Source organism: Condylura cristata, unplaced genomic scaffold (genome assembly GCF_000260355.1).
Source record: "Condylura cristata isolate star-nosed mole 26May11 unplaced genomic scaffold, ConCri1.0 scaffold00011, whole genome shotgun sequence".
Lineage (NCBI taxonomy): Eukaryota > Metazoa > Chordata > Mammalia > Eulipotyphla > Talpidae > Condylura > Condylura cristata.
Genome location: NW_004567112.1, coordinates 22,032,689 through 22,052,346, shown reverse-complemented (window position 1 = coordinate 22,052,346; position 19,658 = coordinate 22,032,689). Strand labels below are relative to the sequence as shown.

The window sequence follows — 19,658 nt, the reverse complement described above, 5'->3', positions numbered from 1 at the left end:
TTACCTCTCATGAAATTTTTTTGTTTTTTTTCTTTTTTTCATTTTCTTCTATTGACATTTTTATTTCCAATTATCTGCTTATTCCCTTCCCCCTTCCTAATCATTTTATCCTCTAAACCTAAAAGTATTTCTCTTCCACTTCCCATTTTCCAGAACTTGTTTGTAAATACTCCTAAAGGGGAAAAAGTAGAATAATGCAAACAATTGTTTTATAAGTCTATAACATCATGCTAAAATCTTCACATTAAAATCTTTATACCTCAGTACCAATAATCATTTTCATACCCTGAGGGACTATTACTAAAATGTCCCAGTGGACATCCAAGATGGGGCTGAGAGTGTTTAATAAAATTCACGGAGACTAGATCGCCACAGTCTGTTTCCAGGACAATTTGCAAGGACTTGGGAATATATCCTGCTCCAAATCCCCACGTCAAAATATCCAGCACAGGGTCATGTGTGACAAAGGAATTTCCAGATCCTACAACTCATATAAACCATGTTTTATTGTTGATTTGGCTGAAAGAAAGACTTTATAGACAATAAGCTCTAGCTTCTGTTCATGAGGCAACACCAAGCCTGTGAAAAATACATCAAAGAAAGAGGGAAAATCTCATGTTCCTTTGGTTTTCTCAAAATCCCGGAAAATAATCATAAAATGTTCAAGACCTCAGGAGGAAAGGAACAGGGTTGAGAGAATCAAATTATCAATGGAATCATAATACCAACTCGTCCATCTTCTCATGAACAGTGAAGTGATGACCATCTAGGTGAAGCCACTCGTCTCGGGCATGATCAGCAGAGCTGGGCTCAAGCCTGGCCTTGGATTCATGTGCATGACAGATCTTTTCTCCTGCGATGTCTAAGGCATTTTGTTTCATTGTGGAGGAACTTCAGCTTCTTTTTGTCTCTTGTTCCCATAGATTAGGAGCATCTAATTATAAAACCTTTCTAATTACATTTCATATGACCTATAAACTCTTTAATAGTGACTTTTTAAATTTAACAGCATAAAGAACAAATAGACTTTGCCTCTGTGAGTATGTGCAAGTCAAGGAAGCATCGGGCAGCACCACTGTTGGAAAGTGAAAATTAAGAACACACAGATGTGTGGAGAAAAGTTTTGAGTCATAGCAGAACTAAAGTTCTTACAGACGGTATTATTGACCCTCTTTAGGATGCTGCAGGTTAGGAAGGATTGGTGCATTTGGACAGCTTGGTTATAATTAGATAACAAATATTTCCTAAAATATTTTTAGAATGGAGGTGCCCTAAGTTTGATAATGCTGGTAAGCCACTTCTTTGACCTTTGGCTAATGTTACTTGGTTCCTTCATAACCCTTTAAGTTCTACCTATTCCTTCAAGTAAACCCACAGAAAGTTGTCTCCTGAGAGAACCAGGTACACAAGTGTATAAAATTCACTTTATGATCTAAGTGGCAAAACTATTAGTTTCCTTCTTGAAATGAATTTATGTCATTATAAACAAGTGCCCCTTTTATCTTGGACATTAGTCCCCAGAAGTAATACTGGAAGTAATAGCACCTAGTATTAGTTCTTATGTTGTGTTCTAAAATAGGACCAGATGCTAAGAAAGACAGAGTCCTCCCAGCTTACATCATCTTGGAGCAGTAGCAATGGGCTCCAGAAAAGCCTCATCACTTTTCTTTCCAGACACTATTTTTCAGAATGCCTGCAGTTTTTCACTGTAAAATTACTTGATTTAGCTCAGAACTCAAATGAAAAGGAATATGGGAAACCCCCTTTCTCTTGCTAAATTAAAATCAGAAGGTCTGTGTCTAATGTTACATATGTTGTATTTCATGGGTACTGAGGCTCACTAGTTGAATACTTTTTGTTCTTAAAACAGAAACAGCAACAAAATGTGATGTGGAGAATGTGGACATTGTCTCAGAAAAGAGAAATAAAAAGATTAAAGGGCTTGGATGTGGCCCTGCAGAAATCCCCTCCAGAGGAACAGCGGGACTAACTTTGTCTAGGGGGAAAGGAGTGACAGGGATGAAAGCACAGTCTTCTACATTCAGTGTCAGGGGTGTACTTTACTGAGTCAGACACTGTACTGAAGACTTTCAAGTTATTTATTATTTGAGCTTCATGTTTATTCTGTAAAATTGTCAGAGGGGTTAAGCAGTTTGAGTAGGTCACACAGCACATAAGTCCAGGGTGACTCTAAAGGGTATGTTCCAAACCACCATGCCACATGTATGAAGCATGGGCATAGTGTTATATAAGAGGACGGAAGTATTGTTTTTTCATTAATTTCAGAGGGATGGATCTAAGTTAGACACAAAGGATTTTCTTTCTTCACTTTTTTTGGCGAGACATAATAATTATAAAAGTGCATAAAATAGCATGTATTTGAGCCAAGCACTAAGATCTTGATTTCTTGAAGTATTTTTCAATAAAAGAAAGTGAAACTCCTTTGAGAAATGGATGGCTCTAAGGCTGGTGTAGGAAATATAGAGAAGGAACCAGGAGCAGCTTGTGCCAGAAAGTAAAAAGAAAAGGAGGAAGGGAGGAAATGGAAGAGAGAGAGGAAGGGAGGAGTGAGGGAGGGAAGGAGGAAGGAAGAAAAAAAGAAGAAAAGAAAGAAGAGAAAATCCCATCATAATGGGTTATAGCAATGGGACAAAAAAACCAAATGAAAGAAGTTGAGGGACAAAACCAGAACCATTTGAGCAGCAAAATATAGTAGCATGAGATTATAGTCCAAAATATTAAATAAAGTCCATGAGTCCATCTATGTAACTGATAAACAAGTGGAGAGAAAGAAATAAATCTCACAAACAGAATAATTCCAAATAACAAGTAGATTTTCTAACCTCTAGAAGGCAGGGCATAACTCCATACTCCTTAAATGTGAACTGCTCCCAGTGACTTCCTTCCAAAGAGGACTGTGTGGAAAGAAGTTTGATGTCTTTTTGGTAACTTTACAGTGGAACACGACCAATACCTCAGTCAGGTAACTGTCAATAGGAATAAGAACTGTTGATCATACCTGTTGCCTTTTCTGGAGGTCCTCCTGACCCCAATATCCAGGTTCCTGAGTTGCCAAATTTCCAGGGAGACAAGTTCCCTTGTGGGCAGGTGTGCGTGCAGCCATGCACACACACACACACACACACACACACACACACACACACACACACACACACTGAACATCAAAGTCTGAGCCTAGAAAGCTGTTCTTGCTACTCTGGCCACCATGACTGTATTTCCCAGTGGGCATCTTTGAACTACTTGTATTTTGTATTTAGCAGAGACACTTTTCAGGCCAGCTCATTAAGTCTTGTTGTTTATGATCAAGTAGAAGGCAAACCAACCTAGTTATGAAGATTATAGGCTAAAGAACCAGACTGAAATATTGCCTTTGGTAGCTTCTTCTGAATTGTGTCACCTAAAACCAATTACCCCTCTGAATCTCAGTTTCCTTGTATGTAAATAAGTATATAAGTAAGTAAACAAGAAAATTTACTTCACAAGTAGGTCAAATTAGGTACAAAAAAAATTTATGCAAAGTATTAATGCAGTTTCTGACACAGAAAAAAACTAATGCACAATGATTATTGTTGTTAATATTAAAAAATACAGTAGCTGACCTAGTTGTTCCTTTTCTTATGCCTAAGATTAGCATATTGCTAAATGCAAGGTTTTAGAGTACGGTTATTTAAAATTGTTCTGTAACTTTTATATTTCCTACCTATTTTGAGTTCATAGTGGAATGAGAATTGAAGTCTACTTTTAGTAAAAGTCTTGAAATATTTTCACTTCTGATTTTAAGACAGATCAAATTTGTATCTCGTTCCATCAGGTTTATAATTGGAGATTTGTTGGATTCTGAAAATGACATCTTTGAGCAGCCCAAAGAAGGGGACCCTCATGGGTCAGAGGAGCCACAGAAGGCCTTTGACCATGGGACGGAGCTCATCCCATGGTATGTGCTGTCCATCCAAGCTGATGTGCATCAGTTCCTGCTACAGGGGGCCACAGCCATCCACTATGACCAGGACACACATCTCTCTGCCCGCTGCTTCCTCCAGCTTCAGCCTGACAATAGCACCTTGACCTGGACGAAGCCTACCACTGCCTCCTCAGCCAGTACTAAAGCAAAACTCGGTGTGCTTAGTAACACATCTGAGCCTGGGAAATTCCCGTTACTAGGCAGTGCTGGATTAAGTGGCCTAGCAGAGGGGGTCTTGGACCTGTTTTCAGTGAAGGCTGTGTACATGGGACACCCTAGCATTGATATACACACCGTGTGTGTTCAGAACAAACTGGGTAGCATGCCCCTCTCAGAGACTGGTGTCACACTGCTCTATGGACTTCAGACCACGGACAATAGATTATTGCACTTTGTGGCACCAAAGCACACAGCTAAAATGCTCTTCAGTGGATTGTTGGAACTCACTAGAGCCGTGAGAAAGATGAGGAAGTTTCCCGACCAGAGACAGCAGTGGCTGCGGAAACAGTATGTCAGCCTCTATCAGGTAATGCCTTCCCTCTTCTGAAGCATAATTCTCAAGACATAAATCTTGTAAGAACACACTTGTGGCCATGATGCCAGAGCCCATTCTCCCATCTCAGTCAGTCGTTCTCCAAGTGATATTGAGCAGTTTTTACGAACCTCTCCTTTTCTTCTCTATAAAATGATAACTGCCATAGGGTGACTATGAAGTTTTACTGTGCTCATATGTGCACTGCTGTATTGTAAATTCATTTGTAGAGTGTCTGGTTCACAGTCAGTCCCATTACTATTTTATATGGAACAATGACGGTGTTCACTTCTCATATCTGGAGAGTAACCACTTCATAGAATCATTTTTACTTTCTCAACATTTTAGTTGAAAGCATTGTAATCTGGAGGCTTTGAGGACTGACTGGGGGCTAGCTAGTTCTTTGGAAATTGAAGTCTTGATAATATGCTTTTCAGAGTTCTAACATATTTCTGACCACTGAACAGCCTTCCCTCTGGGAAGTTAGTAAAGGCACATAGACTGCCATTCCATCTTCTTTCCCCACACCCAGGCAGTACTGTAATAAAGATCATATCCTGAGTAACTAACTTGATTAATTAATTAAATCAGATAGGTCTGTGTGTATGATCATGTTGATGCTGTTCAGGACAACGTTCACTCATTTTAGTTAATTCATCTACAATGGAAACCAAGTTATCTGCTTCCTAGCCACTCCACAGGGAGCATTCAATGCAGTTAGCTGCTTGGATGAAAGGTCTTATGAATATTGATTTTTAATTTTAATCATGTTCCAGCCCTCTAGAGTCATGAAAATCCATCTAACCTGGACATAAAGCTAAATCTTTGAGCTCAATTACAGTCACTGGCACAAAGCCAATGTTGTTAATTTGCTCCATTTGTTTCCTTCCCGTATGTATAGCGTAAGTAACTGAATGAACACATAAGGTCTACTTGGTTTCTTACTTGCTGTGGCAGTCTTCAGTTTTTGCTGAAGGGGGCCCAGCTTGCGACCATCAACAGCACATTAGGAGAGGGAAGAGGTACTGCTGGATATGAGGATAGATGAAATGGTCTGGAGCACACTCACAAACACAGCCGCACCTTCCCTTCTCACAGTTGCAAGTGAAAAAGCAAAACAGCTCCAAATGCCTGTCATTTCTGAGAATAGTAGCTGTTCTCATCAGTCGCCTCAGAAGATGGACGACTCAGCTTAGAAATAGGATTTCTTAAGATTTGACAGTCAAGGTATCTTTTTTAAAAAAAACTCTGTGGTCTTTCTCACCACACAGACTAGTTGCCAAATTGTCTTAGGGAATAATATCAAATGATGTTAATTTGTTAGTTAGAGGACAAAAGATCAAATAAACATCATGCTTAACTGCTACATGCCCCTCTTAGTGTCTAAGAATAATAACTTTAGCCCATCTAAGGCCCCGAGCAAACCTAAAATACAAAAGAAAACTATTTAAATGTATTGACAAGGTAAAAATATATATATGAGAAGTCTTGGGTGCTTTCAAACTTCTGCTAATACCCCTTTAAGTGTTTTTCTTTTTCATCCCCAGTTTGAAAAGGGCTTATATAAAAAATAATCTTTCCATATCTGAGTTCCCTTGTGTGATAAATGCATGTGAAGTTATTTTCAAATACCAAAATACTTTAGTACTAAATGTAAATGAACTTAACAGGAGTCTAAGTAGAAGACAAGAAGAAAGAGTAACTTTTTTTTTTAAGATTTTTTTTTTATTATTGATTTATGCATTCAAGAACTGAGGTATAGGCCAGAGGTTCAGGGGAAGGGGAGTTAGTGGACTGACCAGAGAGGGTGGGGAGCAGAATAGGCAGGCAGATGTTCTTAAAACACTGCTGAGATGAGCAGAGGGCAGAAATAGTAACTTTTTTTTTTTTTAAAGATTTATTTATTTATACATACAGAACTGGGGTACAGGCCAGAGGCTCAGGGGCAGTGAGAGGCTTCACCAGAGACAGAGTGGGGAGCAGAACAGGTAGATCAACGAAGTACACTGCTGAGGGGAGCAGCGGGCGGCCCAGGAGAGGTCTGCCACGCCATGTGGTCTCCTCCCGGGCAGGCGGGAATTGAACTCATGCGGAAGTGGCTTTTTAGCTTCTCAGTGCAGTGCTTTAACCCGCTGCGCCACCAGGGAGGGCCGAAAATAGTAACATTTTTAACAAAGCCTAGGAATACAAGAAAATTAACTGCAGAAAAATTAACATGGGGTATAGATTGAAGATTGGTATCATGAGATTTTCCTCCAGATAATCATGGGAAGAGGTGAGAACCCCTAATCCTGGGTATTTGGAAAGATACATGGGAAGTTGAAAGAATCAAATAGAGGATTTTCAAGCAAAAGTCTTTGGCTGTGAGCAGCACGAACAGATTCTGGCTATCTTCCTCAGAGACTGGTCATGTCATCAGTGTATTTAACAGGCCTCAAGATACCGGCAAAGATAAGCCAAGGAGGCAGGGGAAGAGGTTGTCAGTACTTTGGTGGTGGGAAAAGAATGGGTGGCCACACCTAAGGGGAGGAATCCTACATTGTGAAAACAAGCCAAGGTATAAAGTAATGGTACATTAAAAACAAACAGGGCCCTCCCTGGTGGTGCAACAGGTTGAAGCAAAGCACAATGAAGCTATCTAAAGCTACTGCAGCATGAGTTCAATCCCTGGCTCTGGAGGTGATCCACACAGCACAGCAGACCTCTTCTGACCTGCCTGCTGCTCCCCTCAGCAGTGTATTTCAGTCAGTCTCCCTGTTCTGTTCCCCACTTTGTCTCTGGTGAATCCTCTCACCACCACCACCACCCCTCCCAGCATTTCTGGCCTGTACCCCAGTTCTTATATGCATAAATAAATAAATCTTTTTTTAAAAAAAAAAAGAGAAAGTTTAAAATGTAGGGATATTTTGAGAGAATCAGTTTTCTAATCCTCAACTTCCACAAAAAAAAAAATGTTTTCTAAAACTGAATATGCCCTTTCTAACCACAGTCCTCCCATATTATAACAGAAGATACATTCTTCACCTATTCTAAACAAGTTTATTATTTTGTAGAAAACCAAAGAAAAATTCAAAATGACATTTTAGTTTCCAGAAAATCTCATTTAAAGGTTAAACAAAAGCCTCCTGCTTTTTCAGGCCCAAAATATTTCTATTGGTGGGATTAACATGCTGGGATGATCTGAATTGAGCCAAAACAAAACATTAGAGACTAGTGATGCTAACAGTCATGTGTTAACAGGTAATGGAGTCAGTAAGGTTTTTTGTTTTTTTTTTAAAGATTTATTTATTTCTTCATACAGAGCTGGGGTACAGGCCAGAAATGCAGAAGGTGAGAGGATTCACCAGGGACAGAATGGGGAGCAGAACAGGCATATCGATGAAGTACACTGCTGAGGGGAGCAGCGGGCAGGTCAGGAGAGGTCTGCCACACCGTGGTCACCTCCGGGGCAGGCAAGGATCGAACTCATGCAGAAGTGGCTTAAGCTTCTTAGTGCGGTGCTTTAACCCGCTGCGCCACCAGGGAGGGCCCAGTTTTTTTTGTTTTTTGTTTTTTTTTAATTCAAGATTTTATTTTTGTATGCAGTTTTTAGGTTTACAGTAGAATTGAGAGAAAGGTAGAGAGAGTTCCCAACATCCCTTATCAGAATGGTACACTTTTTATGGAGGATGAACTTACATTAACACTTCAACACCATAAGTCCATAGTTTACCATAGAATCTACTTTTATTGATAGTGTTGAGCATTCTATGGCTTTGTACAAATATATATCTCATATACCCAGTATTGTGATATTGTATGTTGTATTTTCACTGCCCTAAACGTCCTCTGTGCTCTGCCTGCTCATCCCTTCCTCTTACCCTAGACCCGTCACCCCTGGCAACCATTGATCTTGTTATTGGGCCCCTAGTTTTCCATTTCCAGAATGTCTTATAATTGGAATCCAACAATGTTTGGTTTTCTCAGACCAGCTTCTTTCACTTACTAATATATATTTAAACTCTCACCATGACTTCTCATGGCTTAATAACTCATTTCTGTTTGGTGCTGAATACCTACCATTGTCAGGTTGTAGCAAAGCGTATTTATCCATTGCCTAGAAGGCCATCTGGTTACTTAGACATTTTGGCAATAATGAAGAAAGTTGCTATCACCATCCATGTGGAGCTTGTTGTATGGACATGAATTCTCAACTCTCTGGGGTAGATTACAAGGAGTGTGATTGCTGGATCATATGAAAGGAGTATATTTAGTTTTGTAAGAAATTGCTGAAATGTCTTGAGTGTCTGCACCACTGTGCATTGCCACCCCGAGGAGGCTGCACATCCTGACCAGCAGTTGGTGGCACCCATATTCTGAACCTGGGCCATTCTTGTGGGTGTGTAGTCATAGCTCAGTGTTTTAATTTGCAGTACCCTGCTCACACAGGTATAATGGGAGCCATTTTTCTTCTGCTTACTTGATACTGTCTATCTAATTCAGCAAGGTCTCTGTTAAGACACCTTTGGCCCATTTTTTCAATTGGGCTGTCTGTTTCCATATTGTTGAGCTTAAAAATTTCCCCTTATATTTTAGATAAACTGTCTTCTATCTGATGTTTCTTGTCCAAATAGTTTCTCCCAACCTGTAGCATGTTTTCTAATTCTCCTAACATTGCCTTTTGCAGGACAAAGTTTTAGATATTAGTGAAGGGTTCTGTTAATTTTTTTTTAAAGATGCATTGCTTAAAATTCATGACTACAACTTTGACAAAATTTCTTTCAGAGTCAATAAGGTAGTTAAAACCTATTTACAAAAGTGAAACACAAAATGTTTATTCCTCTTTGGAGTCAGTTTCAGTAACTTATTAACAGGACTTTTTTCAGCAGATTTGTCTCAGCCATTTTCCTTTTCTGTATCATTTTACTCAAGATACATTTTCCAGGGTGGAGCTTCTGATTGGCTTGTTTGAATCCTGTGACAGCCATTTATCAAGGGAGGATGTTCCCCAAGACTGTATCCACTAGAAAAAAGATACAGTTGGGGTATAGTTAAAGAGTAGAGAAAGAATTAATGGAAGACATAAGACACAGATATCCACTCCCAGAGGTCACTGAAAGGTTTCCCACACCAGGTATCCATGTTACTCAGCATCCAGGGATCCAAAACAGGATGCAGAGTGTGGGAGGTCACAGCTCAAATAAATACAGTTAGTCATCAACTATTAGGGTGAAGGAGCAAGCATGCACACACACACACACACACACCTCATCATTTGTATATTACCTACTACAAAGCAAAATCTTTAACAAGCATTCCTCTAGAACTGCCCAAGGGGACTAACCTTCAAAGTCTGAAGAAAAATAAAAGAGTAAATGCAAATTAATTTTAAAGAAATCCTTTTCTACAACCTGTGGATTATCATCTATGTTATCTCTAATTCATATGCAAATGTTTGTAGTTTGTTAACTTGCTTTTCTTACTTATGTGGATATTTGTTGACTGTTGTTTTATTGAGAAATCACTTGCTATTAAATGCATTTTCACTGAGTTGCCTTATGAGAAGCAGCTATTATATACCATTAACCTTACCTCACTTATGTTTTTGCAACTTACAACATCAAAACATACATGGTGTTCGAGTCCCACAGGCTCTCTATCCCTAGGTATTTACCATTCTAGAAGACAACAGCGGGCTATTTAAGATGCTCCCCAGAGCCCTCCAAAATGAATTCCCCTTATTTCAATTCAGACTGCCCCAAGCATCAAACTAGGTGAAAATCTTCCTGGAAAGATGCAGTAACAAATAAAACTTGATTTTACTTACATGGATGCACACATACATACCAAAGTCCTAATTTGCAAGGTATACATCCCTAATTTGCAAGGTATATATCTTAGTGAGTTTTTCTACAATGATTAACACTGGAACATAATTTTTGAAACATAATCTTTCTTTGGAAAGAAAAATTTGTTGATAGGTCAAGTTGAATGTGGCCCATCAAGCATATCAGCAGAGATTTGACCAAGACAACAGAGGAAATATCCACTAGAAAATCCTGACAGTGAGAAAAAAGCCACTTGGGTGGACAGATAAATATTACATTGGTGGTTGCCAGGGCAATTCCATCTCTGGAAGATTATCAGAAGTCATTAATATGTTCCCCATGCTTGCTGTCCTCTTACGTGTTCCGGCATGTGGTTTCTTTTATAGGATGATGGGCGATATGAAGGCCCGACTTTGGCTCATGCTGTGGAGCTGTTTGGTGGCAGGCGATGGAGTACTCGGAACCCCAACCCTGGGACATCAGCGAAGAGTGCCGAGAAGCCTAACATGCAGAGAAACAACACCTTGGGCATAAGCACCACCAAGAAAAAGAAGAAAATCCTTATGAGAGTAAAGTATTATTTATTAAGCATCAATCCAAATCATCTAGAACTATTCTGTGGTCTGCATCACCATAAACTCCTTTAGATCACTGGGTTGGTGATAAGTATGGTATAAAACAAATGAAAAAGAAAGAACAGTTTACTAGCTACTTGTGGGTACCAAGCCCAGTGGTAGGAACTGAGTCAGGAAAAGTAGAGATCCATCAAGGGACACTGGCATGTTAACCAGCATGGTGTCATTGTCAAGTCACCTGTAAGTGTCTTGGGAGCAGAGAGAAGGAATCATAAAGCTGAGAGGGAGTGAAGGATTCACACAGATCTTGAAAGATATATAGGAGTTTATCAAACACAGCATAGAGGAAAGCATCCCTTGCAGAGGTGGCAACCGAGAGACATAAAAGGATTTGACTTGTTCAAAAAAGCTCACGCAGTTCTGGGATCAAGTGGGAATGTGGGCTCTGCTGTAGGCAAGGAAGGAATAGCAAGGAAAGAAATCAGATGCTGAAGGTCTTAGAGAGCAAAATGCTAGATGTAGAGCACAGGTTAAGATGCGTTATCACTAGAAGCATCTTAAATGTCCACCCATGGGTGAAGAATAAAGAAAATGGAATATTATTCAATCTTAAAAAAAAAAGGAAATCGTGTCTTGTGTTACAGTGCGAATGAACCTTGAGGACATTATCATAAGTAAAGTAGAAGCACTAGAAATATATAATGATCACTATTATATATCAGATGTATCACATTACATTATCATTATGACATGGAAATATATTTCCCATGATTTGCATGTGGGAGGCTGTTGATGCCTAGATAAAATTTTGTCTGCTTCATAGAATATTGAGACATACAGACAGCTCTCTACTCAGAGATTCGTATGGCTCACCTTGGTGGCCCTCTCTTCTGAGTTGCGCTGCTCTACAGAGAAAGGTGAATGCATGGCCAGGTGTCGCCTAGGTCTTCGCTGGTTTCACCAGGAGAGGCAGCATTGAAGGAGTATCACTCAGGAGACAGGGACCTGCCTGAACTTAAGTAGTCATAGGACAGAAATACAGAATGAGAAACTAAGTGTTGTGTCCCCAGGGTGAGAGCGGAGAGGCAACTGATGACGAGATGGCAACCAGAAAAGCCAAAACGCACAAAGAGTGTCGGAGCCGGAGTGGGTCTGACCCTCAAGACATCAATGAACAAGAAGAATCAGGTAAAAGTGGCATATTCCACATCTGAGATTTATTTTTAATTTTATGGGGAAATACAGGCATTAGGTCTTAAGTTCTGTGGACATTCTCACCACTACTCTATTTATTAATATATTTTTTTAAAGATTTATTTATTTGTGCATACAGAACTAGGGTACAGGCCAGAGGCTCAGGGGTGGCGAGAGGCTTCACCAGAGACAGAGTGGGGAGCAGAACAGGCAGATCAACGAAGTACACTGCTGAGGGGAGCAGCGGGCAGGTCAGGAGAGGTCTGCCACGCCATGTGGTCACCTCCAGGGCAGGCAGGGATCGAACTCATGCGGAAGTGGCTTTAGCTTCTCAGTGCTGTGTTTTAACCGCTGCGCCACCAGGGAGGGCCTATTAATAATATTTTTGGCTTTGTTTTTAACTAATAATGGAACCCAAGAAGTATTTCTGCAAGTTTGGTGTGCTTGGAAGAAAGGCCTGTAATTAACTTGCTGTTTTGACAGGAGATAGTAACTATACAAGATACAACTTGATAGATTAGACCAGTGCTCTCCACCCTGACTGAATATTGGAGCTTGTCCAGAAAATGTCTGAATGTTCTAGCCAAGGATGCTCCAGACTACCTGATTCAGAGATCTGGACATCTATATATATTTACACTCCCCAGATGATTCTAAGGTATAGCCAGAGTTAAGAACCCCTTACATAAGTCTATTTGTCCAAAATATTTGAATGCTTCTTGTATTGAAATTGCCTGCAAAGAAATTGCCTTGCATAGACATTCAGAAGCATCTTTGGTTTTCATCTGACTTCTGAGGGGAAGTATAATCAAAGTCATTCTCTTTTCTGTCTTACACTCTCACAGAGGTGAATGTCATCGCTAGTCCTCCTAACCTTCTCCCTTCCAGAAGAGCCCACTCTCTGACCACGGCTAACTCCCCTAACTTGGCTGCCGGGACATCATCTCCCATCAGGCCAGTGTCCTCCCCTGTGCTGTCTTCAAACAAGAGCCCATCCAGGTGGGGCCTTAACATGATAAAACAGAGGGGCCCCTTCTCATCATTCATGTTGTATAGGAGGGTATATTCTTCCAGGACACTATGAAAAACTGTCTCTAATTTTGACTTAACAATTAAGTTGAAGATATATGTGTGTGTGTATATATATATATGTGTGTGTGTATATGTGTGTGTGTCTATACACACACACATATATATAAATATTAAGTGTTCCTAGTTTTCCTAATTTTATACTCCTACTTGTCATATTACTTTTACTTTCTCCTAATTGTTTGAAAAAACAACCATTCAAAGATCAGTAGCAGAAATAAAGCACAAGCTGTATTCTCCAAATCTGCTCTATCCAATGTAATAGCTCTTTAAATGCAAATTAAATCTAAATTCAATTGGTCAGTCACACTAGCCATTTAGAAGTTCCCTGTAGCTCCAAGCAGCTATACAGAACAATGCAGATGGAGAGCAATTCTATCATCACTAAAAGTTAGTATTTGATGACACTGCTTTCTAATTTAAATTAAGTTTTAACATAAGCTAATAGTGAAATACAGTTTAATACTCTTTTTATATGTAAGATATTTGTCTGGAGACATGACTATATTAGAGCAAGTTGGATATGTTTTGGATACTTCTCAGGCTGATAGTAATAGTAAATCATTTTATAAGATCCATGCAAATTACAGAGTGAGAAACATCTCTACCATTTCAGAAAAAAATATTAAAATGGAAGCCTTTCAGTAAAACCAGAATGTCAAGCCCATCCCCTCTAGCCTGCATTAAAGTTTTAAAAATGCAAAGATTCCAGACAGAACCAAGATAAAACAGGCATTCCACTTAGTCACAGAGCAAGAGGAGGAGCTGATGCTGTGCAGACACTGGTTTTGGAGACGTTGTAATTGCTTCTCTCTCTCTCAGTAAGAACCCTATGTAGTCACCTTTAAACTGGAGCATTTCTTTCATAATGTGGATAATGAACAAAATTGAATGCTTCATACATTCAGATGTGTACACCTGTGAAAATGGGTAGAGGGTACATGAGAATTCTTTGAAATACTCTTGCAACTTTTCCATAAGTTTAAACTCAGTAATAAATTTATTGTTAATAATAAAATAAGTTAATAAAAATTGCAAAGAATCAATTCTTTACCTACTTTCAGCTGCTACAGCAGATACAACTAAACTTTATAAAGTTGTAGCTATATAACTTGGATGAAGTGGTGTCCCCTTTATTGCAACTGTTCATGAGCTGGGAAATGAAGGCTAGAGCAAGAGAGGAAATTTTACAAAGCGGGTGGAAGGAAAAAACTACCATGCCGGGTACAAGATCATGGGACCCCACCAATGTCCACCAAACATTCTAAACCAGGAAGAAAGGACAAGGCAGGAGAAGAAAAATCAGCCCCAAAACACTGTTCAAGCAAGACTGAAGGGAGTTTCCTAAAATCAGAGGGAAAATGGTGTCTATAGACAGTAGCTAAAGCTGGAGGGAAGGAAGGACGACAGGAATGGAGGAATATGCTTGTCTAAATGTGAACGATAAAGCTTCTTCCTCTGACCTTTCTCCTCTTCCTGAACCCTCTACCTTCTGTTCTCATACCACACTGGGGCTCCACAACCTATGCCTGCAGCCAAATACTAATCTACCCTTTTGGGATACTCTTCCTTTAATGAAGGTGACCTTCAGATACCAACACAGAATAATTGTCATGAATAAGCATTGATTGAGGATGCACTAGCTGTTCATTACAATATTCCCTATGCTCTCTTAATATATTTGAAGCATTTCAAAATTCAAAAAATTATACTAATAAATGGAAACGGTCTTTGAAAAAATGATGTAAAGAAATATGCTCTTCATTAAGTAAAAACCATAATCAAAACATTCCTCTTACTATCTTATAGGGAACCAGTGTGAGAAATTTATAATATTGTCAGCTAGACTGAGTTTTTGACCCAGTGACTGATACCTTTATGTTGAGTAGCAACAGCCTGGGCAGGTGCAAATCTAACCCTAAAAGGTAACTTTCCATTCCTAAAGTTTTGTGACTCATGTTTTCCATTCACATTAAAAGCCTTCACCTATTTTCATCTAAGAACTAGTTCAAAATGGGGAAAGAGAAGGCACTGTTACATTCAAGACTTCCTTCTTAAATATTTCTATAATTTAGAAATAACATGCACAGTTCTCCAGAGATTATGACTGGGTGGTTTGAGGACTCTTTAAATTTATTTTGCCTAAAAAACTCTGAACTTAAGAGTCTTTTACCTGCCTTTCCCATTACCCTGTGACCTCAAAGACCTTTTATGATTGACAGGAATATGAACCTCAGGCTGTGTCCTCATTAAATAGGCTGCACACATGAAATGGTTTCAGTGCGTAAGATGTTGCACTTCACCTGACACAATATAGACTGACTTTGAGAAAAATGACAGGCTTGTATGGACAATAGCCTGGACCTTAAATGGCCTGCAACCCACCTTTCAGCTCACGTTGCTAACCCAAGAACACTCAGGGGCAGACAGCCACACTGCCCAGTCTTGCCTGGTAAGCCTGTCTTTGTTGCAGTGCGTGGAGCAGCAGCAGCTGGCACGGGCGGATCAAAGGAGGCATGAAGGGCTTTCAGAGCTTCATGGTTTCGGACAGTAACATGAGTTTTGTTGAATTTGTTGAGCTGTTCAAGTCATTCAGGTAAGGCATGCTTTCTTCTTACCATTCTCAGCCTGCCATGTGTCTCACCACGCTAAACCTGAGGTGTTTTGCATCCCTCACCCAGCGTCAGGAGCCGCAAAGACCTCAAGGACCTCTTTGACATCTACGCAGTGCCCTGCAACCGAGCTGGCCCCGAGCCAACCCCTCTCTACACCAACCTGACCATCGACGAGAATACCAGTGGCCTTCAGCCTGACCTCGGTTTGTGTAACGATATTTTCCATTGAGTCCTTTCTGTCTAGAAGCAAAGGTTAGGGGCCTCCCTGGTGCCCAGGGGTTAAATCTCAGCACTATTACATTTACAGCCTGAGCTTGATCCTGGCCAGGGAGTTGACCCGTGTGGCACAGCAGACATCTCCTGTCTTGCTTGCTGCTCCCCTCAGCTGTGTATTTCAATGAATTCATGTATTCTGCTCCCCTCTCTGTCTCTGGTGAATCCTCTCATTCTCCACACTTCTGGCCTACACCCCAGTTTTATTTTATGCAAAAATAAAAGAAATTTAGAAAAAGAAAGATCAGCAGAGGCTTAAGACCTATAGAATTCAGGTTGGCCCTAAAAATGTCCTATGCTCCACTTTTCATTCCTTCCATCTTCCCTCTGAATCACTGACAACTGCTGATCTTTTTACTGTTTCATAATCTTGTCTTTTCCAGAATGTCTTATTGTTGGACTCATAGAGTAGATAGCCTTTTTGCAGTGGCTTCTTTCACTTGGCAACACATACTTAAGGTTCCTTCCTGCCTCTTATGACTTTGATAGCACCTTTCTTTTTATCACTGAATAGTATTCAATTGTATGGATATTCCACAATATATCTATTCTATTGAAGGACACCTTGGTTTTTCAATTTTAGCAATTATGAATACAATTGCTGTAAATGCGTGCAGGGTTTTTGTGGACATAAGTTTTCAACTCATTTGGGTAAACACCAGGGAACACAATTTCTGGATTATATAGTAAGTTTGTGTGTAGCTCTGTAAGAAACTGCAAGGTTATTTTACAAAGAGGCCAGAATTCAACAACTGACCACACCAAGTTCATGGAAATGTGGAGCAACTCAAGTCTTGCAGGTGGGCATATAAAATGGTGTTGTCAGTCTGGAAGAGAGTTTGGCAGTTTCTTACAAAACTAAGCATACTCTCACCATATGATCTAGCAATTGCATTCTGGCATTTACCCAAATGAGCTGAAAACTTATGATCACACAGAAACATGCCCACAAATGTTTACGGTTACACTTCTAAAATACAGATAAGCCGTAAATTTAAGGGTATACTTTAGACTCCGCAAAGATAAAAATGTAACAGTAGTTATTATCCAAAACCAAAATCCAAATTTAGCCTCAGGTCCCCAGTTAAGCATATATTTATTTTGTATAAATGTATACATGCAATATCAAAGCTCCCGTGTAATATCAAAGTTCATGGGTGTTCATGATCATAAGCCTAGCTCTCTTTTATTTATTTACTCATTGGTTCATTTTTTAAATCCTTCAGCTATGTGAATATAGGCATAAGCACTGAGTTGGATGACTTCTTCAGACAGATTAGTGAAGACTTACTCCAGCATCATTCTGTACACCATTATCTCCATATGAACTTCATGAAAGATGCTGATTGGCTTGTCTGTGATCTGTGGGTTCTGTTTCAGATTTGTTGACCAGAAATGTCTCAGATTTGGGCTTGTTCATTAAGAGTAAGCAGCAGCTGTCAGACAACCAGAGGCAGATATCTGATGCCATTGCTGCTGCAAGTATCGTGACAAATGGCACCGGGGTAGAAAGTACGTCTCTGGGCATCTTTGGGGTTGGCATACTCCAGCTCAATGACTTCCTCGTGAATTGCCAAGGAGAACACTTGACTTATGATGAGATCCTCAGCATCATCCAGGTTTGTATGTGTGAAACCTCTGGCTATTCTAATTATTTCCAGGTAGAGTTTACTCTTCCTACTTCTTTCTCAAATCTTCAAGCCTAGAGCAGAGATAAAGAGGATTTTTTTAATACCAAGTATGTGTTCTTATTTAACATACAATTAACATAAGTCCAAGCCTTCTCTCACTCACTAACTATTATGAGGAATCTGTACTTCTTGTTCTAGCAGATACAACTAAGTTCATCTAAGTTTTCAACCTCCTTAGTCACTTCACTAACATTTATTAGCTTTGACTACAGGCCTTGCACTCCTTCACAAACTGGGACTATGATAGTAATAAGATCCAGTTTTGACTCTGGTGTGTGAGGCAGACAATAAACAGAGATATAGTATAAATTCAGATGGGAATGGGCTCTGAAAAAATTCAAGCAGAGTAAGAGAATGAGTGATGCAGGGTGTCTAGGAGTAAACAAAGGCTACTTTGAGGAGGTGACACTTGGATGGAGCCCTGGATGAAGAAGCCACGTGACTGAGGGCTGAGAGTAGAGTGTCCCAGACAGGGAGCAGTAAGGTCAAAGACAAGGCAGGAATGAGCTCAGGTTTTTGAGGATGTCAGAAAGGGCTGGTGTAATAGGAGCCATGTAAGGAATGGACACAAAGGTAGGCATGGTTTCAGACAGGTGGCCATGGGCAGAATCACAGAGACATTTAGGTCCTGAGGAGTTTTGCCTTAGTCCTCAGGAAAAGGAAAGTGATTGAAATGTTTGAGCAAGTGGCTAACATGATTTATGATTTTAAAAAGACATTCTGGATGCAGTGGAGAATAAACTGTTCTTGCGAAGGAGTGGAAACAGGTCAGGTAGGAAGCTGTCACAGTAAGCCAGGCAAGAGGTGGTGATGACTTCAGGTAGAGGATGATGGAGGGGAGGGTGAGAGGGTTCCTTGGGACAACGTCACATGTGGCAGAATTAGTCTGGGTTGTCAACCTCCCTTGTCAGCTGATTGGGAATTCATGGGCTAGCTGCAAAACAGTTGAATCTGACCACTGGAAATTCTGAAAAAATATTGCTGTCATGTGATTGGACCCTCACTGCAATAGCATTGAGTGCAGGCACTGTGTGGAGAGCTCCTTTCACTTCCACCAACTCTGTGGTAACTGTCCTTCCCATATACCCAGATAAGCTGATGGTTTGTTTCCATGTAAATTAGCCTTAGTCTTTTCTCTTAATGTTCATTTTCTCTTAAGTACACTTCATGTAACAAGCTCACTTAAAATAAATATTTTCTTTTGTACTAAAACGCTACATCTTACCAGTGTGTAGCTAAATTTGTTCAAATATTTGGTTTAGACATTTCCTGATGAAAAAGAACAGCTTTAAAAAATGATATGTTTTTCCCCCTCAGTTCCTTTTACCTAAATAACACTCTTTGTATCCTTTGCAGAAGTTCGAGCCCAGTGTTAGTATGTGTCACCATGGGCTAATGTCGTTTGAAGGATTTGCAAGGTAACTTATAAAATAGCCTTACTCCATCACTTAAAAGTATATATTTTTCCAAACTGGTCTTCTTTTAAAAAAAAAGATGTATTTATTTATGCATTGAAGAGCTGGAGTATAGGCCAGAGGTGTGGGGAACAAGATTCACCAGTGACAGGGAGGGGAGAAGAACAGGCGGATTTTCTGAAAGACACTGCTGAGGGGAGCAGCGGGAGAGACAGGAGAGGTCTGCCATGCCATGTGGGCAGCTCCCTGGCCGGGGATTGAAATTAGGCAGCTTCACTGATAGCGCTTGAGATTTAACACCTAAGCCATGGGAGAGGACCCTCCACCCATGTGTCCTTTTTTTTTTTTTTTACAAGTCAGGTGCTGTAAACATTCAAATCATCCGTCTTTTAAAAAGTACGTTTAGGGCCCTCCCTGGTGGCGCAGCGGGTTAAAGCACAGCACTGAGAATCTAAAGCCGCTTCCGCATGAGTTCGATTCCCGCC

At 40.1% G+C, this 19,658-nt stretch overlaps 1 protein-coding gene across 1 annotated transcript in view; it reads left to right on the top strand.

The window, feature by feature from the left end:
• Positions 1 to 19,658, top strand: part of PLCE1 (phospholipase C, epsilon 1) — a 209,878-nt gene that overhangs the window by 143,070 nt on the left and 47,150 nt on the right. The window contains exons 7-14 of the mRNA XM_004680608.2: positions 3,833 to 4,508; positions 10,708 to 10,890; positions 11,967 to 12,084; positions 12,936 to 13,089; positions 15,653 to 15,775; positions 15,861 to 15,997; positions 17,448 to 17,686; positions 19,115 to 19,176. Of these exons, the coding sequence (XP_004680665.1) occupies positions 3,833 to 4,508; positions 10,708 to 10,890; positions 11,967 to 12,084; positions 12,936 to 13,089; positions 15,653 to 15,775; positions 15,861 to 15,997; positions 17,448 to 17,686; positions 19,115 to 19,176 (1,692 nt within the window). The remainder of the gene's footprint in view (positions 1 to 3,832; positions 4,509 to 10,707; positions 10,891 to 11,966; positions 12,085 to 12,935; positions 13,090 to 15,652; positions 15,776 to 15,860; positions 15,998 to 17,447; positions 17,687 to 19,114; positions 19,177 to 19,658) is intronic.